We start from the raw sequence: 24,085 nt of genomic DNA, 5'->3' as shown, positions 1-24,085 counted from the left end.
ATTTGAGTCTGAGCAACTGGGAGCAATCTTTATCATGCTGTCTGTGTGTAAGTGAACTGGGCTTAAGTATCTTGATGTATGAAATACACAACTGTGTCTCCAACGGTATTCTAAAGTAAAAGTGTGTGTGTCTAGTTGGGTGGGACTCCAGCAGCCTATATTTTAAAGCCCAGAAAAAATGAAAAGTTCCAGTAAAGTGATAAGATTTGAGATGTGGGGTTTCTCCGAGCTGTGCCTGTACATGGCCTACAAACTACATACTCCCTGAGAGGGGACACAATTGGTTCAAACAAAGTTCCAACTCAGAATCATTGTATACAAACTTGTGTGATCAAAGAAGCCTCTTCTCAATGGCATGATTCATCTGGACATAGCATGAACGGAAACCCTAAATGGTTCTTATTTGCTTGCTTTAGTTAATGAAGTCCCATTAGCTTACTAGGCACAAATGTAATTACCATGTTATTAAGTACAAACTGTGTTCTCATATGAGTCATGCTATTTTTTAAAAATTGCCTGAGGAATGGTACATTACACCTACCAAAAATGGAAGGGAGAGAAGAGAAATATGTATCCATCGTATTTACCCATAATGGATAGAAGTTTCCTTAAGGAATATCTGTTTCAATTGAATTACCAATCATTGATTGTCTCCAGAAACAGGAAACAAGTTTACAATGATTGAAGGCAAATCTAGATGTCTTCCCATTATGCACAAGTGGTGGAGAAAGGAATACATCACCTTCCTCCACCAAGCTGCAGTCTTCCAACCTGACCAGTGTTTAGTGAGGGATTGAGAGATACCCAATGAAATGTGATACAACTTGAGAAGTGGTGCTCCTGTCATGGAGGAACCTGATAGAGACATTTCCCTGTGGGACTGAGCCCTGCTAGCCAATTCTATGTAGATGTGTTTTGTGTTTAGGAACACATATTTCTCTTTGAAGTTTTGCTTTCAATGTTGAAATCAATTGCTCCAACTTCACAAGTGGCACACTGTTTACATATTGGTATATTTACATATTCCTACTTAACGCATCTGAGAGATTGCTAGTTCATTGGCCGATCCCCTAGCCCTAGCAGAGGTGTGGTCACTCCTTTGATTGGCCTGACTGATGAGAATTGCAGCTTGTTCTTTGAAAGAAAACTGTGACTTTCTTTCCACTTATTTATGAAGAAATGGGAAATTCTTGGAACTGAGGCTTAAAAACTTATCTTTTTTAAAAAATTTATTTATTCAACAAATAGTTGAAATGTGCCTGTTGCATGCAAGGCTCTTAGCTACTCCAAGAAATTCAAAAGTAAACAATACAATCATGTTTTATACCCTTCTACTTAACCGTGGGTTCCTTACAGAAAATACGTATTTCACTATGTTGGCCAGGCTGTACTTGAACTCCTGACCTCGTGGTTGAGGCAGGAGAATTGCTTCAACCTGGGAGGCGAAGGTTGCAGTGAGCTGAGATCGCGCCACCGCACTCCAGCCTGGGCAACAGAGCACGACTCCGTCTCGGGAAAAACAAAAACAAAAACAAAACGTATTTGCTCCATATAGGAAGTGAGTAAACAAAGAATAAGTCAAGATGTAAAACTAGTCTGAGAGCAAAAGAAACAGAGAGAGCAAGTATCCTTGAAGAAGGGACCACACCAGCCCTGTGCTTTCGGCTGTCACTGGATGTTTTCTGGTGAAACCAGTAAGGTCAAAGAAGAAAGGATAATTTATATGTTCCTCGAAATGAGAGAAAGTCCACCTCTGCCAAGATGTCCTTGTTGGAATTCTGTCAAGGGATATATGGGCTTTTTCTTTTGGAGATTTTCATGATTCTTCACATGACACATGTTGAAGTTTATCTCTGATAAGCTAATGAATTACATCAAGTTGGAGCCAGAGACCTGATTTAGAGCGGCGCACAGGGAGGGAGAATTTTGGCAATCATTAGAACAAAACAAACTTAACACTGGATACTCTCCTAAAGAGATCAGAGATCCTTGGAAAAATATATGTATTCCTATTAGGAGATCAATGACACATTCTAAAGATAGTAGGCAAAAAGGGAGAAAGTTATGGCTATCTAGAGTGCTTGTCTTTTTATATTTTGAAGAAGAGGGTGATAGCTTTTTATTTAACCTTTCTATATTTGGAATGTTTATAGAAGAATTAATGTCTAAAATATCAAAAAAATAAAAACAAAAACAACCAGTAATGTAGTTCCTGGTGCTTCAGCACCAAGAGCATCTTTATGTATCTAGATTTCTTTCTTTCCTTATTTCAAGGGCTGGGTCCATTCTTTAGATTCCCATCTAGAAGGCTGCCTTAGCCTTAGCTCAGTATCTGCAAATGGTGCTGCCTGACACGTCACATGGGGATGATTTACACCCCCTCACCACCCCTGTCCACACAGGGAACAAGAGGGCATCCTGGAATCCACATGGTCTGTGAGGTAACTAGAGATGCTTTTGGTTCCTTACACAATCAGCCATAGATTTAAGAAACAGACGATACTTCACTGTGTAGACAAAAGTCAGTCTAAATTAGCCCATCACCAGATATTGTGCAGGGATATGATGTTTTGGATTTTCTGCATCAGTGGAAAGGTCTTTCAATGCCAATCGGGCACCTCCTGGGTCATTTATTAGCGGCAGGGATAAAGTGGAGAGTGGTGGTGCTGTGAGCATTTATTTACCTCTCAGTTTTATAATCACCTAGCTCACTCAGAGTAGCAGCTATGAATTTAAGACCTTCTGTGTCTCAGTCACTTAGCACATAGTGCATACTTTAACTCTCTTAGAGACATTGTAAGCTAGCAATTATTCACCCATTTTACAGATGAGAAGTGTAAGGCTTACCTGCATTTACAAAGCCAGGACCCAAATAGCTGAGACCTGATTCACGTGCCTGAGCACTTAACCAACATCAGGAGCAAACCTGGGACACCAATGTGCTTTACATCAGAGCCCCAAATCTTTCTTCTCTGCCTCACTAACCAGACTAAAGCAAATCTCAAAATCTGTAATAAATTATCTTAACCTGCACTCTCTATAATGCCAATTCTAAATGTTCACTGTAGGCCTATTCTCCAATTCTTATTCATTGTTGATAAAGAATAATGTAGCATATAATGTGAAAAAAGGAAACAGCATTCTGTATGATGCTTGTTTTTTTCATATATGTTACCAAGATGTTGATGTGAGTCAAACTTTTCCTTTTGAATTCTGTTGTTCAAATCACGATAGGACTTTTTTCCACTCAGAAATTTTTCTTGCATTTTTATATGAATGCATGTCAAAATGTAGGCTTTTATAGCTTTAAGAAACTAGCTCCTTTAGGCTCCAGAAGTGCATGGAATTTTTTGTGTATGTCCTTATACATTATTCTGGAGTGTACAGTTCTTTACCCTATAACTTCATCTCATTAATGAGCAAGGTAATTTGATAAGGAGCCTGTATTATATTCCATGGGGTCAGCTAAAGAAAATTTCTGATAACTTTGTTGAAAATGAAATACACTTTGGATTTTTTTTATTAAGAATTAAAGGAACAATAACCCACATGCATTGAGCCTTCTATACATTATCTCACTTAATTTTCCGAACAAAGACTGTTATTACCATTATCCACCTCTTGTAGGTAAGAAAATTGAGTTCTAGGGAGATTTAATAACGGCCCAAAGTCCAACAGCTATTAAGTGGTAGTGCTGGAATTTGGACCCAAATTCTGATTGCAGAGCCAGGACATGTAAAAACTGCCTTGCAGGAAAGGAGGTAAGAAGATGTGCAAAATTTAGAATGCTGCCTTTCTAAAACATCATATTGAATTGGCTTTGAAAAATAGATTCATCTAAACTGTATGCGCTCTGACACTTCGCCCTCCTGATTGCATGAAGTCAGAGAGCTCGTTATAGTCATGTGAAGAGTTGGCGGAGGGGTGATTAGGAGGTGCCTATGGAGAGCTGCTGCTCAGTGCAGGCCATGCTATTAGTGTGGACTGCTGCTCTCTGATTTGGGAGGAATCTCATTGCTCCCTGTGGTTGTAGGGCAGAACAGTCAAGTCTTCATAGCCTTTTGCTATTATTGAGTGTTAATAATAGCCATGACACAAATACAGTTTCCTCCTGTCAGGTCTTGTTATAGGTAATGGTAGATGTTCTTGTGACCACAGACAATTATTTTGCAATAATAGTCTGCTCAGAGGTCTCCCAACCAGATGAACAAAGGTTCACCTGGGTCCTTCCTGTATGACTACAGACGTGTCACTTTGTTGATCACAGCACTTTTCTGGAATGGTTTACCAGTAGAAAAAAAAGATTACATGGTGTTAATTACCATCCTTTATATTTTGATTGTTTGGGGTAGCTGAGAACTTCCTTTAGACTGATTCCAAATATCTATTACCTTATTAAGCAACATCTTTTCAGAACAAGGAATACCTCTGTTGTGTCTGTTGCTTCACTCAGAGTCCCTAAGTTCAGTATTCATTAAGCCTAAATTCTCTTCTCAGTCTCTGCATAAGATGTTCTTGTATTCTGCTTTTGATCTGCAGAAAAGTAAACTTGTTTGTTTCATCCATTTATTAGATTAGGATACATTTGTCTCTTCTGTGAGTCCCAGCACAACGTGGTCAGTGAATCTATTTACGCCACTTTGAAATAGGACAATGTATATTTAGGTTCCCACTTCTCTGTAGGGCAAGTTTTCTTTAGGGGCGGTTTGCATTTGTTTTCTCAATTTGCCTCAATTAGGACATGCTAGACACACATCTTATTCAAACACCCTGTATGTTTTTGTAAACAGCAGACTGGAATCGTAAAGTATATCCAACTGCTGACTTAAAAAAAAAAACCGTTTGGGTAAATTCAGTTCTTCCTATAAAGGCTGTACATGGAATCAATTTCCATGTCCTTATCAGTGTCATGAAGATGTTCAGTTTGCTTCCACACTGGTTATGGGTGTCTTGTACCATTCCCTGGGGTAATATGTGGTGTGTGTACATGTATGTTTATGTATACATATAGGGGTCCCATTAATGCTCTGTCATCTAATGGAAAACTGGTATAGCAGTAGCTTCATCAGGCCAGTAATGCTTCTGTGTTGATCACCAGTAGTAGTTTTAAAAGGAATTTATCCTGATGGACTTTGCTATAAATCATATGCCCATGATGTCAGCTAGACTGCCCCATTATATAAACCTGGTCCTAAAACCTTGATTTGCTTTGATTTCCTCAACTGGGAGCATGCCAACCTGGGAATTAAGCTGTAGTGCTTAATGATGGCATTATCCAACTAAATGTGTGGGGGCAGTGGACATCGGGCTTTGGACAAAAATCTTTGGGGAAAGCACTAGACTAGTGGGCCCCCTATAAACACAACAGTATGGTGTAGCCTCAAATTTTTTATTCAGAACATGACCTCACAAATGTGTCTTCTCTGTTTTTTTTTTTTTGTTTTGTTTGTTTTTTTTTTTTTTACTGAGCAGTATATTAATTAATCCTGGAAATCATCTTAAGATCCAAGAAGGTACTTTAGGATTTTTCATCGCAAGTGATGCCAAAGAAGTTAAAAGGTAAGAATTTATTTTTATCTGGCTTTCTCTCTGGCCCAACCATAGACCCCTTGACCCACAGAAGTAGGCAGACTTCCATAACCCCAAAACTCCTTAACATTGTCTATGGGCATCGATTGGTGTAACAAAAACTTCCATGGACTCCTGTTCGTGTAGTCAATTCCATATCTTTGAATGAGAATAATAAAATTTTAGAACTAAGGAGCCTAGTTATCTTCTCATTCATTTTATGGGGGAGAAAATGGGGGCTCAGAGAATTGAATGACTGCTCAAGGTCATCCTGATTTCTGATGACCCAGAATAACATAACAAGACAATTGGCTCCTTGTTGAGTGCTCTTTGTATTATATGAGAAATTTACTTGAGAATTATCAGTTTTCTACTGTCCCTGCCAAATAGACTTTCAAGAGGTTTGGATTAATTTCAGATGGAATGTGAAACTGGCTCTATTTCTATCTGTGGCCTCCTGGGTAAGTGGCCGAAGTTGTCAGCTTCAATTGTCATGCCACTGTAGGTGCAGCACAGGATTTCATCGGCCTGCATGTGTCATGACATTTTTATTCATCTCCTTAAACCTGTTTAAGCAGCCTAGAAATTCACAGGGTCCTTTGCAGCACAACATGGATTATTGTTGTATTTGGTTCTATCCTATGAACTTGAAGAAATTTTCTAGCAGAAAATGTGATGCAAATGGTCAGACAGGTCATTCAGTTCAACGATAACATTCCATAAAATATTTTAAATACATTATTAATTGTGAAGGTCTATCATTATTTATATAAGCCTATTGTCTTCGTTGAATGAGTTCCTAGTCAAAGCCAGGCCTGTGCTAAGTGTGCTGCATTCTTTATTGCTGCTCTTTAAAATAACCCTGGAAGGTAAGTCTTCTTAAACACACAGAGCTTTGGTTTCCTCATCTGTAAATCGAAATAAGTGATTTGTCCAAGGCCATGAGGTACAGAAATAAGTGGCAGAGCCCAGATTGGAACTGGTCTTTCCTTTTCTAAAACCCACTCTCTTTCTGACAAATTTAATAATACTAACACATTCTTACATAGGAGGGTTTATTACACGACAGCAGTATTCTAGGTACCAGGCTCTCTGTATCTAAAACTCATTAAAATCTCACAGCAACCCCATGAGATAGGTAGCATTACTATTTCCCACTTTACATATGAGGAAACTGAGGTACAACTTGACTAACTAACTTGCCCAAGACCACGCTGCCAGTGAGTAATAAAGCCAGGAAGTTTGATTCCAGAGCTTGCACTCTTAATTATTTGCCTAGGGTGAACCTGACACGCTGAGCACAGAATGATGACATGTGACCACAGATACTTACGGTCCTCTTCCTCCCTACCCGCTCTAGCAAACTAAGCTATACTGGCCACAGAAGCTTTCAGGAAAAAGAAAATATGGGCTGATGAAAGAAAAAAGAATTCTTAAAACTGAGCTCTCCAATAACTTGAATTTACTTCTGCAAATTGGGGAAAGATTGCCATGATTCAGTTGGAGAAAAATATCTCCCTACTCAGTTCATGGAATCTCCCTGTTCTCCAAGTGTGTCCTGAGAACTGGATGTACCTGAGAAGGGAAATTAGACTGAACCTTCCCTCTTTCCCTGCTCCAGTCATGTCTCCTGGAGAAGAAGCCTGTGCCCTTGTCCAGACTGTGAGACACAAAAGCTTGAAACAGCATCTCAGCACCAAGTACAGGAGGCTGGGGAGCACAGGAGCACTATATATCATGTATACCTCCCAGATAGCAAATATAACGTGAAACTCCCATTTGTGTAATTCTATTTCCTATTGCATCTCTCACTAATGAATGTCACAAATACCAGGCCGTCCAAAAAACAAATTACCTCCTATATTAGGGAGTGCAATATGTCTCATTTCAGTGCTTTATGGTATTCACAAATACATGCTGACACAATCAGCTACAACACCAGCCTGTAATTTTCCATGGTGTGTGATGTGTCAGAGCAAACGCTGTCAGTTAGGGGATTTCAAATAGATGAAGACTGCAGAAAACCACAGAAAGGACATTGGAGATTTGGATGAAACTGAACAAGTTTTGTAAAAATGGAAAAGTGGATTATGATGATCTAGTATTTAGTTTGCACCCTCCACTGCAAAAAAGCAACAAAAGAAGTTAATGAATTCTAGCTCATAGAAACTTTCAGATGCAGTGTTTTAGACAATGATGAGTGAAACCATCCCACTGCAGTCTTAAGAAGGTCACTTGAGGATGGACATTTGGGCACTTGCTCTTTCCTCCTTGCCACCAAATATTTTCCTTTTTAAATAACCTTGGAACATATCCTTTAATATAGGAGTCACAAAACAGTGGCTCAGTGACTCAATTTGGCTTGCACATATGATTCTTTTGAGTCACAATTTTAAAAAATAAATGAGTTGCCAAGGTGAAAAAAAGTTATGAGCTTTTATATAAAAATCCTTATTATTGGTTTCTCTTGAAAAAATTGGCAGACCCAACAATACTGGGAAGCATTCTCAAACTCACTCATTAATTCACCCATCAAATGTCTGTAAGTCATTTACATTTAGAAGGCTCTATACAAGGCGCCAGGGAAACAGTGGTGAAAAATGGGGAGAAGTCCCAACTCTCACAGGGCTCACATTCAAGACAGGAAAGAATTACACTATTTTTAAAATTAATGGTAAAAGAATTAATGCAACTGGGTCACTGATTTGGGTTATAAGGGAAAGCTTCTCAGAGGGGATGGCATTTAAGCAGAGATTGAGATGAGGGGAAAGAATCCATCAGGCAGGAATCAGATGGGAAGAGAAGATGGGCTGGGAAGAAGTTCATTGTGGCTAGGGACCCCAAGAAGGAAAGTGTGGCTAGGGACCCCAAGAAGGAAAGTGTGGCTAGGGAATAGTTGTGGGGAGAGTGGTATGAGATGAGGTTAGAGAGAGGCAGAGGCTGACTGGCTCCTAAGGCACTTTATAAAGAGGTTGGATCTGTTATAAAATGGAAGTCATAGATGGCTCGCCATGGACACCCCCCGGCCCTGGCCTCATTTCACTCATTAACCTTACTTACCTGGCCCTGGAGGACATTATGCTTAGTTAAATAAGCCTAGCATGGAAAGGCAAACATCACATAGTCTTATTTACATGTAGAACCTACAGAAGTTAAACTTAGAGAAGCAGAAAATGGAATGGTGGTTGCCAGGAGCTGGGAGTCGGAGGGATTGGGGAAATGTCCACCAAAAAGATAAAATTTCAGTTAGACAGCTGGAATAAGTTCAAGAAATCTATTGTTCAATGTGGTGACTATAGTTAAAAATGAATTGTATACCTGAAAATTGCAAAGACAGGTTTTTTGTTTTGTTTTGTTTTGTTTGTTTTTGAGACAGTATCTCGCTCTATCACCCAGGCTCCCAGACTGTAGTGCAATGGCACAATCTCAGCTCACTGCAACCTCTGCCTCCTGGGTTCAACTGATTCTCGTGCCTCAGCCTCCTGAGTAGCTGGGATTACAGGTGCACGCCACCATGCCCTGCTAGTTTTTGTATTTTTAGTAGAGACAGGGTTTCACCATCTTGGCCAGGCTGGTCTTGAACTCCTGACGTCATGATCCATCCACCTCGGCTTCCCAAAGTGCTAGGATTACATGTGTCAGACACCACACCCGACCAAGACAGTAGATTTTAAGTGTTGGTACCACAAAAGGTGAAAAGTATGTGAAATAATGTATATATCAAGTAATGTTAATTAGCTTGATTCAGCTATTCCACATTGTATACAAATTTCAACACGTTGAATACTACACATATATCCAATTATTATTTGTCAATTAAAAACTAACAGTTAAAAAGAATCCAACCTTCGTTCATGAGGTAAGCACACTTTATCTTTTCACAAGTCTATTCAGGCTCATCATCATTTCATCATCTCTGTAGTATAGACCTTGGGCTCTGATGCCAGGCTATGTGAATTCAATCTCGGCTTTGGTACTCTCAGTGGTCTGGCCTTGGGCAGGTCACTTAACTTCTCTGTGCTTCAGTTTCCTTACCTGTAAAACAGAAATAATAATGATATCTCCTTCAAAGGGTTGTTTGAGGATCAAATACGTTTAATGCTTATAAAATACCGCACCTGACTTGTAGTCTGTGCTGTATAAACGTTAGCTATGTGATTGTTACCATTATTATCATTATGTGTTAAGAGCACCAAAGAGGGAGCGAAAATGGCCAAAGGAAGTGGAGGCAGGTTACTTTCCCCAACTTGGACGCTTTCTCCTTTCCCATTCTTCCTGTGCCAAGGTAGACTGATTGGGTTCTTAGCCACATTGCCTCTCAAGGTCAACAGTCAGCTAGGATTTATTTTTCTCTTTATTTTTTTGTGACATAGATGACAGCTGGCATTTAAAGAAATAGTGGAGAGGTTGCTAGGATAGAGCAAGCATTATACTTGGATTCAGAAGTCCTGGGGCTGGCTGAGCCCCAGCATGGAATGACTGGGCAGTCCACGACAACCTCTTTAGTTTACAGATGAGGACACTGAGTCCCAGAGATTTTGGCTTATGAGGTCCAAAAGTCTTAACATTGGTTTCCAGTGGGTGCCAATTATAAATCCAAGTCCTGTGAAAACATAAAAAGGAACCTAGGAATCAAATGGTCAAGAATTGTGTTTATTTCTGCAGCCCTGGTCAAGAAAAGGTCATGTTTATATCTGGCATTCAATCTCCTGTTGGGAGTGGTAAAGGCACCAAGCCAGGGATTTTGTTAGTTCTTGGATCCAGAAGGTTGTACAGTTGTTCCAGTGAATTTTATCACCTCCTACCGGTACTGAAAGGGCACAGGCCTCTGGTGCTGTTCTAGGCACTGTGATTTCAAATAGTGCTTGAATGATCTTTTTTCTTATCCAGAATATTTTTGACACAGCCAATGCACTGTGGAATCACCCATAGACATTTAAGTCAGATTAGGGGATTTTCTTTTTATTGCTTCATCTCATTCTCCTTCTACCCACCTATTCCTTCAATAACCTCTACTCACCCGCTTCCAGTGGTCAGCTGAGCTTTGCTCCAACAGTGAGAAGAAAACCCTCATTTAGTGCATGCTCTCAGGGCTGGATAGCATGGGAATTGGTCCAGCGAGCTTTGGAGTTAAATAAGTTATGAACCTCCGGAGGAGGTTTGACAGAGGAACCCTCTGACTCATGTCTTTCGTTTTTCCCTCCCTGCCCTCCTCAACTCTCTCTCACTTCGGCTGACAAGAAAAGGTGCTTTCAGAGTGACAAGGTTGATATTTTTATTTGACTGAGAAAACAACACACTTCTGCTCCCTCTAATATGTATCTGACCAAACTGTGGGACTTTTGGTGTTACATCTAACTTCCCCACCAAGGGCCCAGGACTCATTGCCCACATGTTCCCACGAGCAGCATCAAAGGCTGTTTTCAAAAATGAAAGACGAGTGAGGAGACGCAGTGCGTCACATCAGCAACTTTTTTCCCAGTTCCTTTGCAAATGGAAGTTTATGAAAAGGAGCACTAACTCAAATCACAGAATCCTATGTTTGAAATAAATGGTCTTGCAACAAACATTTCCATCTGCAAATGTCTAAACCTTTCAAAAGATGAAAGGAAATTAATGCTGGCGTGTTTCATTAATTTGGCACCACCATGGAGGAAATGTGGGACTCATTTCATTTGGGTGGATTATGAAACGTGTCAGTTTTTCCATTCTCTTTCTCCAGGGCATTTTTTTACTGCAAGGCCTGTCATGATGACATCACAGATCCCAAAAGAATAAAAAAATGTGGCTGCAAACGGCGTAAGTAATGCTTCTCTCCCGGTCCCCTCCCTCTCTCATTCCTATTCCCCAAATTCCTTTTCCTTCCCTTTCCTTATTAGAGAAAAACTAAACATCAAGAGTTTTCTTGAATATGTTTATGTTTCACCCAGCGGTTTAAAGAAATAGGAAATAAATACCTGTCCTCGCTTTGTTAGAGCAGGGGATGAAAAATCACCACCGTCAACACCTGGGAATGAACCCCATGCCTAGTCCCTGCTTCTTCACCCTAGAGGTGACTCAGTAGGTGCGTCTAGTGTAACAGAGACAAGCACGGTGGATAATAAGGAGGAGAATTAAGCCATAGAGAACAAAGTGTTTTTGTATAGTGATTTCCAGTGGATTGGGGACCCCCGACTATGTAGGGTTGAGAGAGAAACTAAATCTGAGGCCTTGATCTCCAAAGTGGGAGTTGACTCCTTCCATTTGGAATTCCTGCCAGTTTTAATACCACAGGCTAAAGTTTGCAACTGTGATATCCTCAGACTGCCCCCAAGAAATGAACTTTCCATTGTCAAAGGGCTTATATTGCCATTGTCCCAGAGGTCGACCTCGATCACCATCGCTCTTTGGGGTAGACTGGACCCAGCTCAGTTGTTTCTGGCATATCCTGTCTCAAGTCCCTTCTAAAGCAGTTTGCTGCTGGGGCCTCTTGAGAAAAATAGGGTAAGTCCAGAACATGGAATTGTGAGCTCCTAAGATACCATGACTTAAGTGGCCTTTGCTTTGAGAAGGTTGTGCCTTTTGCAGTAATTATGCTGTATTGTCTAATAGAAATTGTTCTCAACCCTCGAAAAACAACAAAAGATACTAGTGCCATCCTTCCTATGGTGAGTGTGTTTTAAAAGCTTCGTATGATCATTGCTTTGATTCTCACCCAAACCCCATGTAATTGGCAGGAGGTATTAATCCCATTTTACAAAAAGAAGGAACTAAGCTTCCAGGTTTGAGAGGATGAGATTGCAGACAGTCACACAGCCAACATACAGGGATTTGGGCACACCCGAAGGGCTCTCTTGATTCTCTGGGTGCTCTCACAATTTTTTCAGGAGGGAGAGGCAAGATGGGCAGTCTTAGGTCTGATGAATAAGAACAGTTATGAAAGATCATCCCATAAAATACTTTTTCATAAGCAGAAGTCAGACAGAAGAGGTATGCCACTGAAGGAAGGACCTTTTTCACTGTATTCCTAGAGGGGGGTTCAGAAAATGTAGAACCAGTCATCTATAAATATCCCTCAGCTGGAGCATAAGGAAGTTCCTCAATCCACGAGGAAAATTCCACTGGGGTGCCCCGTTGGTCTAGAGAAATTTCTGCAGAAATCCCCTCAGGATGGGGCAGCTTAGGCCCATGGGTTTTCTCCCCTGCTTTCCACTGACTTAACACACCTGGTCCCCTTTCCCCAGACTCTTACCAAGATGAGTGTTTATTGATGTCTCAAAACAAGAGCCTCTAATTTCTTGGGACCTAAGAATTCTCTGATTCTGACAACCTACCAAGGAGAGCATCTAAGAGAGAACAAGGCATAGAACAAACCTCACTCCCCATTCAACCCCCATAGACTCCATGAATCAGAAGACTTTCTTCACCAGGCAGTCCATCCCAGCCATGCTCAGTTGGTTGCAGACACAGCAACACAGCAGAGTTGACTGGACATCTCCTAGATCATTTCAATCAGAAGGTACACAACAGTCTGAGGGTTGAGGCAAATGAGAGAGAACAACAAATACAAGAGGTGAACTCTTCTGTAAAGATACTAAAGTAGTGAGGGGTTGGGAAAGGGAGGAAAGTGAGGCCAATAACCCATGACAGAATATTTGTCAGACCCTCATCCCACAGAATATCAAGGAGATAGTAAGACTGTGATTCACATATTGGTTGACTGTTCACATATTTTTGAGTATCTTCTTTGTATGAGGTCCTATTTTTGGTTCCAGGAATGGAGTGGTGAACAAGGTAAATTCCATGCCCTCCTGAAACCTTCACTCCAGTGAATGGAGACAAACCATGATCATGTAAATAAATTCGGAGACAGCCAGTGCTACGAAGAGAGAAGAGACTGCTCGAGGGTTGAGGAATACTGCAGTGGTGCTAATTTATAGCTTGGAAGGTCAGGAAGGCCTCAGTTGGGGGTGATGTCAGGAAGGCCAAGACACAATCCAGATAAGGAGAAGAGCAAAGGCCAAGATCAGGAGGCAGGAATGAGTTTGTAGTGTTTGAAGGACGGAAGAAAGGCCAGTGGCATTGGGAAGATAATAGTATGAGATGAGATTAGAGAGGGAGGGTGGTGCCATGGTAAGAAGTGTGGGTTTTAGTCCTATATTAGGAAGCCATTGGAAGATTTTAAGTGGGGAAATGTCATCATTAGTTCTTAGTTTAAAAGATGTTCTGTGGTGTTTGGATGGAGAGCATTCTCAGGAGGAAAGAGTGGAAGTGGAAGGATGGAGTGAGAACTTCTCTGACTCTTGCTCTTGCTCTGACATTGGAATGTCCCTCATAGGACACCATAGCGGAACACAGCAGACTAAATTGTCCCTAGAAACAAGAAATAAGGATTTGGCCTCTAGGCTATTTTTCCACCTTGGTTCCAGACAAATACACAGCAGCAGACCTTAGCTTCATCCTGGAGAGAGAGGCACATAATTGTTTGAAATAATTTTATTCTCTTTATTTCCCTTAAAGTCGGTGAAGCTAGTATGGTATGTAATCTCCCATATGCACTGCACCAATTGCTGCAAAAGGCCTGCCTCTACAAAGCCACGCCAGTGTGACAGGCCTCACTTCCTTCTCTGTACATCCTCTTTCCTCTTCCCCCAACCTCGGCTTCTTCATCTCACAAAGGCTCTTGGCTATGTGACAATCAGAATTGCCCAAATATTGTTCTTCTTAATTAAAAGGCCATAGAACAGAGGGCAGGATGTAGATGTGTGTTGGGGGGTGAGGGGGTGATTAGAATAGAATGAATTATTGAAAATAAACCTGCCCATGTAAGTCAGGCAAGTGAGGAAATTGGAGAAGATACGTTTTGGTTGCAAATGAACTTTAATTAGAAGAAACTAGGATTATTAATAACACACTGGGGGGACTCCCATGTCTTCAAACAGACATTGCTTGTTTGCCTGTGTAAGTTGGAGAAGACAGCTGACCCACATACTCATCTGTCCAAACCTGTTAGTCGAAGGAATTAATAATTCACCCTGGAATGATAGATTCTGTGAGGGCAGAGCTCATGACGATCACTGGCCCTTCCCCACAGCTTCCTAACCCTTCTTCCCCAACCCAGTCTTCCCCTTTCACTTCCACCCCAACCTCCCCATTTCACTTTCATTCAGTAACCGTCAACATTTCACATCATCTCATCCGGAGAAATATCAGGTGCGGACATTCCATTTCTGGAAATCCTGTGATCATATAGCTTAACGTTTGCGTTTCTTTCCATTTCTTCATAGCTCTCTATCAAGAAAAAGAGTCAAATTCAGCTATCTGGCCAAGGAGAACGTTCTCAGGGTCTACTATTTACCCATTTTCTTTTTCTGTATAATAAACCTTCTAATGATTTACATTTTTTCCCCCAGCTTCTAAAAGTTTGCCAAAGTGTGGACTCCTAGGGGACAAGTCATGTCTACTTTGATGTGTTAGAAGGAATTTTCTTTGACTTCAAATCATTGACGTATCTTTGATTTATTTCTTTTCTCTTTGCTGCCTTGGAATACGGCCCCTACTCTATTTTAACTGCACACTGGTAGTGATATATTGTGAGTAAAACGGGTTCCCAGCAGCCCAGAGTCCAGTTCCCCCTGTCTTTCTCTAGAAGAGATACTCTTTTAATTTTCTGTACAGTTTTAGTTTCCTTTTTACTTTTGGTATTTATGTTGCATGTAGTAGTGATATCATGCCACAACTCCTTCATCTCCTAATGCAGTCTACAGAGTAGCCTGGAGCCGGAGAGTTCACAGGGAGCCTGCTCTCCATCCATCTACCCCAGTCCCCAGGCTCTGGTCAGCTTCGGGCACTGTCTTATTTTTCCATTTGAAAATAAGACCTTGACAACAGTGTGTTTCTCTTGAAGGCCTTGTCTCAGGACTTTTAAGGGACACTGATTAGACTGAAGTAATTACCACTGTAGCTCTAGATGCTTCATCAGCTGGGGTAATTGTCATGCTTGCCTTTGATAAATTATACTTGGTCTCCTTTGCTATTAAGCTTGAATTCCTTTCCTAAAGGAAACACATTTGCCGCATATATATTCCCATGTTGTCATACATATATGTATACACAATATGTACCATGATGTAAAAATGCATATTTTTACATATAAGAGTAGAGAGATCCCATAGAGTGATGTATTTATTGCAGTATATGCCTCTCTGTATGAGAAGTGCTTGCTAGATAATTAATTGGTTACTCAACTTTGGGACCATAAGTATCTCAGTTGTCTTACTGGAGACAAGTATTTGCACAGTGGTAATTATTTTCTGCAGTCTATGAAGTTCCCTTGCTTTACAATAAAGTTTTTCTTTTAGTCAGTACTCAGTAGGATACACCTAGTTCCTTTATGAGTGTTAGACATCTTGGAAGATACATCTACCTGTTTAAGGCAGAAAAGCTGACTGAGGTGAACATTCCATTTCAGCAATGAGCTATGTCTAAGTCTGAACAAGTCAATGTAAGTGTCTGAGCCTCTAAGTTACTCAAGGAATAGGATGCCCTCTCACTCAACAAAATGTGGCCATTGAGGAGGAGCTTTTAAGGTCAGCATTGAGCTTTGGGTCTTTACTCATGTTTGTAAGACTCTACTGAAAAGGAGACCCAGTCTGTGGCACAGTTCAGTCCAATGACTCTGGAATTTGGAGAAGATGTTTCAAATTCAGTCCTCTCATTCCTTTGCAGAAAAAGAGGCAAGTTGATCATCTGATTTGGGTTAATCATCAGTGTTTGCATGGTATAGATTGCTCACTTCAAAAACAAAACACAACAATGATGATCTTCTTCAATTCAATGCGCAATCTTGCCAAAATTGACTCTGTGGCTTTCTTCATTGACAGAATCCTTTAACACACGTCTCGAGGGCATGGCCCACTTTCACACCTGCAGAGTTGCCTACTAAATTGAACATTCCTTCAGAATTGGAGAGAAAACATGATGTCAATCAACCAACAACTCTAGTGCCAAATACTTCTGCCTTCCTCAGACACAATATGGTCATTGGGGGCAGAATCAACTAGCTCAGTGTGCTCTGTGCTGCCAACATTAACTAGCTTTTTCTTTCTCCTCTGTTTTTGGAAAACCACCTAGAAGACCTTCCTTCTTACTCCAGAAGGTAATGGGAGGAATTTTGCTAAGTGAAGATGTCGATCCTCATTTATAGGACTTGAAAGAAGATTCTCTGATTCCCCGTGCCACATCAAAGGCCTCACCTTAAATCCTGGTGGACTTTTTCTTCCGTGGATTTTTGTATTAGTAATGTTAGTTGCTTCAGAGCACATGAAGAGTAGCTCCAGGGTTTGTGCTTGGAAATAATCCCTCCTTCATTGGACTGATTTTGAAAGTGAGGTTGTGACCTGAAAAGTATCTATTAGTTGAATGGCAGATGTTTTTTTCTTCCATCCCAGTCTTCCCTTGAATTTACTCCATTTGAAATCTAAAATATTTTTCCCCAGCAGTTGGAATACTCCACCTGGGCTCCTCAATCCAGCACTGCTTTTTCCTGCCCCTTCCAATCCATCCTGGAAATTAAGATTCTGCAATTGGAAATTGGCTGACAATTTGGTTGCTGATGCAGGAGGCAGATGGTGCTGAGGATAGGATGGAATCCAATTCTTCCTTCCATTCCAGGCTTGGCTCAGAAAGGCCAGCCAGCAGAGAACCTGAGTTTGACAGCCAATTATCCATTTGACTCAAGGAAAGAGCAGTAACTGAGCTGCATCTTCAGCAGCCCCTTTCCAACAGGTTTCTGGTCTCATTCTCACAGCAGCCTTTGAGAATACAGGAAAAGTTGTCCAAGAACACCTCTGAGAAATCTTTTTGTTTTAAACACTCAGGAGTAAACATAGTTTTGATGATGTCCATTAGGAAAATACTTTTATTTTATCTCTGTAAATAGTACTAGTAAGTCATAATGGAAATATTGGTTGGATATCCACTTCATTGTGGTGAAGAAAAGCACATAAAAGCTTTTTCTCAAATTGTGAAACTTCTAGGACCTAGGTCTTTGGGGAAGGTGAGACCCAGGGTCAAATTCTTAGCAACCACATAACCTCATGGACTCTGTGCCCTGGTCCAATAACAAGAACCTTATGATGTGGCCAGAGGGTAAACTGAGTCCCTAGAGCCTTGTATTTCTGCTTTCCTAGAGTTAAATTTGCTTATGGGGACAATTAATTGAGCATGAAGTTTCAAGAGCCCTAAGATGGAATGACAAGTAGCTTCGGTGTTCACACTTGCCAGAGACACACTCTTGTCTGCTCCCAGTCTGAGAAAGCTGCAGCAGGGCTTTAAGGAGACCCTGTCTGTTGCCACTGAAATAGTCCCACTGTGCTCGCTGTGGCTGCAGACCCTAGGCTCATCTCCTAGGACCTCTCACCCTTTCATTTCCCCTACCCCTAATCATCTGCTGTGGATCGTGAGAAGCCATTGAATTGAAATGACACTGCACATATTTCAATTCTTAGAGACAGCAGGGCCCTCTTTCTGCTCCTTTTGGAGAAAGGCTAGTTCCAATTGTCTGTGAACTAGCTGCTCTTCCACATCGATCCACTAGATGTCCTCATAGATCTACTTTGTATTACCATTGACTTCCTGGGGAAAACCTTGTTTGAGAATTGGAATTTGGGAAGGGAACAATGGGTGACTATGTAAGAAAGAAAATTAGCAAACACCAAAGAAGAGAGGACGTTTTGTGTGGCCAGGGAGTAGATAAGAAACTTACTTCCGTTTTAAATAAATCCTGAAACTTTCAAAGTCGCACTTTGAGACCTAACCTTGGGAACTTAAAGTGGAACTCTTTGTATCTAAAATTAACCTTCTAACCTAAATCAGTTCTAGAAAAGGAAACAATCATTGAGAAATGGAAACAAAACACCAGTGGTTCTGCATATCCATGACTCTCTGAAACAAAACTGAAGGATTAGGAAGCTGGAGAGAGATGAGGGGTGGTAATTTCCAAATTAGGAGGTCCACAACTTAATTTATATATAATTTAGTTTTACAACTTGAGAGTATAATTTTACACAGAGAGTGTTCAATTCTTCTGGAACATCTAACCACGAGGGAGACAACTCCTGATCAGCTTTTAGTTAAAGAGCTTTTTCATGATTTGTATAATGGCCCAGAGGAGATCTCTTCCTGGCCAGTACTCATATCCTTCAAGCCTGATGAATCAATCATTCCACCAGATGGGAGGTCTTACCTTTAAAGAAAGTGGACCCAGAAGTCTCTAGGTGAAGACACCTGACAGGGAGTCAATGGAAATGGACTATGCCAGCAGTAGCGAAAAAGAGCCACCCTCCCGGTTGGTGGCACCTTGATCTAGACATTCTGATTCATGAAGGTTTGTCAACGTGTGGGGCTTATTCGTTTTTAGCTATTTCTGTCTTGTCTTTGAGCCTCTCATTGATCATTCTTGCTGATTTTTTTTTGTGTGTGGTGGTACTTGTTTGCCTTTTGAGATTTATGTTTTACATTTGGTGTGAGTGTAAAAATGACTGGGAAGGAATGACAAGTAATAGCATGTTTTCTTTTTTATGCATATGCTGCTTTCGAATGTGACTGTTTATAATTAACAGTTAATCTTCTTATAGCAAATGGTTTTTGCTGCTTCGATGACCAGTTTCAGCCTGTTCCTGCATGTTAACAATAAGAAATTTTAGAACAATGCATGGTCACCAGAAATAACAGTTGCAAACAGTCCCTGAGAGCCACTGGTTTGTCGCTGTGTTTCCTCCTGAACTTTCAAGTAGGAGGTTTACGTCACCTATTCTGATCCATTTGCCTCTGAAAAAAATAGTTTCAAAAGTTATTTCATCCCCATCATCCCTCCCCTTATCCTCATAGATGGTATATTTATAAGATCTTTCTTTCCCCATAAATGTGTCAGATTCTATTATTGTATATAAACCCAAAATGGCACTATGGAAATGAAAACCAGGGACTGTTGCTAATGAGAAGCATAGCATTCCAGAGTTTGATGGGCTTCTCTTCTGCTACAGCATTTGATTAAAAAAATTGTTTTTCAAAACAATTTATCTGCGGCGAAACAAAAAATCATTCTTGTTTTCCTCTTCTGTGTAAATAACAAATCAATATTTCCAGTAAAAGAACTAAGAAGGAGAAAACAAGGGAATGTCTGCAGGTTGTATACCAGATCCGGATGCATTTAAGATAAATTTATGTTCATGATTTTAATTGAAGACTTTTTTCCCTTTCTTGACTTTAGCCATTGCTATTTGTTTGGGATGTCTGGGCATTCACACCATGCCTTCTAAATTCCTCTGATTCAAATGCTATAGTGGAACTTTTTTTTTTTTTTGGTAAAAGCTAAAGCTCAAAGGAATGATATACCACCATTGAACAGGGCTGGGGCTGCATGATGATCTGAACAACAGACTAGCTAGGACACTAAAAGAACATGTCACTAAAAATGTGAGCCAAGTTTACAAGAACGGAGTTGCTGCTGAAGAGATCTCTCATTCATCTCCCCCAGTGCCTGTTCTTCACAATCATAACGTTACCCTTGCTTGACAAATATACTGTATGGCAAGTCATAAAGGTCTTAGAACAGGACTTGACCCATTTGAGAGATTTAAAACCCCTCTTCCTGGTGACTGTAACATTCAAAGAGGGCAAAACCACAAGCCATATTTTAAAATAAGAGTGCAACCATTCTCTACAAAGAAAGAGAAAGAGGCGGGGGGAAACGACTTTTCAAAATGGAAGGTGTGGATGCAGGGAAAAACACCTCCTCAGTTTAGTTTCACTGTTTGGCGGTCATGCTTAGAATAAATGTGAATTCTTCTCCCACCTTGTGAGAGAAGCAGGCCAGTTCATGCTAAGTGATAAGCAAACATGTTTGCCTGTTGTAGCATCAAAATGAGGTACAAAAACCTTCTCTTGTACTGAAATATAAATTGGCTTGAATGGCAAAGGGGAAGGGCATTGGAAACTACGATGCTGACTCCCAGCAACTTTTATAGGTTACCACTCAGTTTGGATCCCCAGGCAGTGCGAACCTACCATACCAACTTTAGAAGAGCTATCAGTGCTGCATGCAAATTGTATTAAGATATTTCACATGAAACCTATTCTTTTATTTCATCTTCTGTCATTTTTAATTGATTTTGGCCAATATTTTCTGTATATGTAAAAAAAAAGAATATGATCATCCACTAGCCTGATTGCTTTCTGAATTTCTATTGGGTGGGGAGAGAAAGGCAGATGCGATCTTCAGATCCTCTCAGCTTTAAGCAGAAAAATACACCCATGAGTAGCTAAATGCATTCCAATAGAGCAACATCTCATATGCTTTTGGTGATTTCTTATTTGTGGGCTGCCTTTAATGTCAAATCTGCAACATTAGTCTTGAGTAGCTGCATTTCTTATATGGACAGATTTGGATATTTGTTCTGTCAAGAGTAAATTTAAATTCCTGTAGCCATCATGTAAACTCACTCTCAGGAAGTTCAGCAAAGGCATCCTCAGATTCTATATTAACATGTAATCGTTTCCCATCTAATTTGATGAAAGCTTGTCCCAGCCTCTGCCTAATGCCCAGAAATGGATGGAAATTAGAAAGCCTACATATTAGATGTTTTTGCATCTTGCAAAAACCATTTATTGTGCCAAATAAGCAATTAATTTAATTGATTGGCAGTGTGTATATTTTATCCTCCTGTATTAATCGTATCAGGGGAAAAGTGTTGTTACATTTTTTGCTGTCTGTAATTTGCTCTTCTTTCCATTCAAGAACCCGAGTGTATTCAGCCATGCCCTTTTCCTGTGGTCACCGCTTTACTTAGGGAAGAAAAATCATGTACAACAGCCTTGGGGGATGATAAAGGCAATTTATATTTTCGCTGCTTTTTTGATGTACAACCAAACTGTTACCAACAATCACTCTGCATTTTTTTCTGGGTCAAGACTGTTAAAGTGAACTAAGACCTGTGTTAAATCCCTTCAGCTCCCTTCCAGCTGCCTTGCTGTGTGTGACCTTGCCATTAACTGCCGCTCTTCCTCTCCTCCATCCAACCCCACGGTTTATAGCCAAGATGTCCATCTACAAGAGAATGAGACGGGCATGTTGTTTTGATTGCGGACGTTCTGAGCGTGACTGCTCGTGCATGTCAGGCCGTGTGCGTGGTAACGTGGACACCCTTGAGAGAGCCTTCCCACTTTCTTCTGTCTCTGTTAATGATTGCTCCACCAGTTTCCGTGCCTGTAAGTTTAACCTCGACACACGCCGTTCCGTGTTTGTGCTGTCTGTGGTATCATCCCTGTCTTGTGCTGTGCCCTGTGGTTGTGAGTTAGTCGGGCTGATGTCTTCCTCCCAGTGTGAATTCCTGTGTGGTGACATGTTACCCCAGCTGCCTGTGTCTCTGTGGACGTGCTGAGGAAGGACTCCCTTCTGATTTTCTTAACTTGTGCTTCTCGTAATAGCCTACAGGACTGTGATATTACCGTCTGGTGATATCTTTCCTCTCTCTCCTTTAAATAAATATAAATGGAAATTAAAGTGACAGCATATCACCTACTGTATTAATACAGAGATATGTGGAAGTGTACATCTTAATATTTTGGGAATGGCTGTAAATTGAATTGTATCAAAGGGAGGAAGGAAAAGGTGTAGAGAGAACAAGCCAGCTCTAGCATTAAATTGCTTTTAGTGAGCTTAGATAGTTTATTAGATCGTTCCCAAAATGCAACAGAGTTTTGATGCAGATGGCTATATATATATTAATATATGTAATTTTTTTTCTTTTTACTGTGTCTCTCTAACTTGTGCCTCATTCCTCCAGTGCCAGATTTTGTCTTTTGTTCTGGGAAAGAGTATTCTGTGTCTGTCAGCCTGCATGGGCTGGTGGATTCCAGAGTTTTTTCTCAGAAAGATGACTATTTTAAAGGACTGTTTTATTAATCTCTTTTATTTGTCCAACAGTATAGTCCTTGTATAACTAAGGTGTCTTGTAGCAATTGTGATTCCAAATACCAACAAAAACTGTAAGTCAGAAACCTCTGTGATTTCCATGGCAAAGGCCTCTGATGTCGGTCTTCTTTGTATCCACAAGCTCAGAGATGTTAAAGAACCTGTCAAGGTTATGCAGCTAGTAGCTGGCAAGGCTGAGATGTGCCAGTTTCCTGAGACCTCCCTTATCCTTGCCTTCACTGTAGACTTTGCTGTTTTGCTGATACAGTTCATCAGTGAAGTTCCTGGAAGTGCCAGTTTGAGACCCTGGGACTGTGGGTCTTGGTCCAAGGGCAGAAGAGGCTGTGGTTCCACTGCAGGGCTTTACTTGAAGTATAACTGTAACTGTGTTTTTACATTTTGGTAGCATAGAAGGTAGGAGATGGTTCTCGTTTCTGCACTTCATCCTTTCCTCTTTAAAGCACCCAACAGATTGATTGCTAACCTCTTGCTGTCTGTCCTCTCACCTTCCAAGTGCTCAGAGCTGGTCGAGCTAAACTTTCCCCAGCAGGAGTAAGTGTACACTGAGTAAGTTCCCCCCAGCAGGAGAAAGAAGAGCATTGACCTCTTAAGCATTTATTCCCATGGAAAATGAACTGGCTTGACTCCCCTGTGCCGGTGTTGAGGCTGGTTTCAGTATAGTGCGCCTGTGTGGCAGGGATCCATGAGGCCTCTAGGGCTGAGGGAGCTGGGACTTCACTGTGTGCCATGCCGGGTGCTGATGTTTGGGCCTGAAGTTCAAGTGTGAAGCATGATCTGTGCATCGAGCTGTGTTAGAGGCGTTTGGAAAGCTTTGATCTAGGACCGGAGAGTCATCCTCTCCGATTCACGATTTCCTTTTCCTCCAGAGCAGTGCCAAGGGACAGGATTCACTTCAAAGTAATACCTAAAGGAGGTTGCATTGAGAGGGATTATGGACTGCCACATGGGCCTAAAATCTTGGAAAGGTTTCTGTTAAAATCCTTGGATGCTGCCATATGAATCCTTATCACTTTATTCACCCCTCAAGAGCTCTTTGTGGTTTGTATGCCACTACAGGGAACTCATCTGTCTACTATGTGCAGTAAGACACCAAATTCAAAGACAGGTGCTGGGGAGGAAGAGCAGAGGAGGGCCTGAGGTGGCACAATTTGGTCACATCTTTTTGATTGATGGTGGTGAAAGTAACCATAAGCCACCCGGGTTACCCTCTGCCTAATGCACAACTTCTGTTCTTAAATAAACACGAGGCTCTAAAACCTTGGCCTAGATTCAGTGGAGAAAAGAAAGGAGCCACTCTGGCTCTGAGCTAGGGCCCCGTGGACATGTCCTGGCACTGGCCAACAATGCCAATCATAGCAAACTCTATGTCCCCCGCATAGACCCCATGGTGCCCAGAGTGTGTAATTTTCATTATATCCAAGAGAAACCATAATTAGAGGGATTTCTCAGCTGTGCAACTTAATCCAAGCATTGACAGAGGCCAGGGAGAAGAAAAACTTGGGGTGGGATTGTCCCATCCTCTAAGAAACATTCTCTGAATGG

General features: G+C 41.0%; 1 protein-coding gene across 21 annotated transcripts in view; it reads left to right on the top strand.

Annotated features, from left to right (window-relative positions):
• Positions 1 to 24,085, top strand: part of KCNMA1 (potassium calcium-activated channel subfamily M alpha 1) — a 761,855-nt gene that overhangs the window by 615,521 nt on the left and 122,249 nt on the right. For 16 of the 21 annotated variants that reach the window (XM_064374369.1, XM_064374367.1, XM_064374371.1 and 13 more), the window contains exons 17-18: positions 5,473 to 5,559; positions 11,291 to 11,367. In XM_064374369.1, coding sequence (XP_064230439.1) covers positions 5,473 to 5,559; positions 11,291 to 11,367 — 164 coding nt within the window. Of the gene's footprint in view, positions 1 to 5,472; positions 5,560 to 11,290; positions 11,368 to 21,642; positions 21,817 to 24,085 lie in introns of all 21 variants that reach the window. The other 5 variants (XM_064374368.1, XM_064374355.1, XM_064374354.1 and 2 more) reach the window with 1 other exon arrangement.

Source organism: Aotus nancymaae, unplaced genomic scaffold (genome assembly GCF_030222135.1).
Source record: "Aotus nancymaae isolate 86718 unplaced genomic scaffold, 86718_ANA_hifiasm-v0.15.2.pri h1tg000010l, whole genome shotgun sequence".
Taxonomy (NCBI): Eukaryota; Metazoa; Chordata; class Mammalia; order Primates; family Aotidae; genus Aotus; species Aotus nancymaae.
This window is presented reverse-complemented; position numbering and strand designations above follow the sequence as displayed.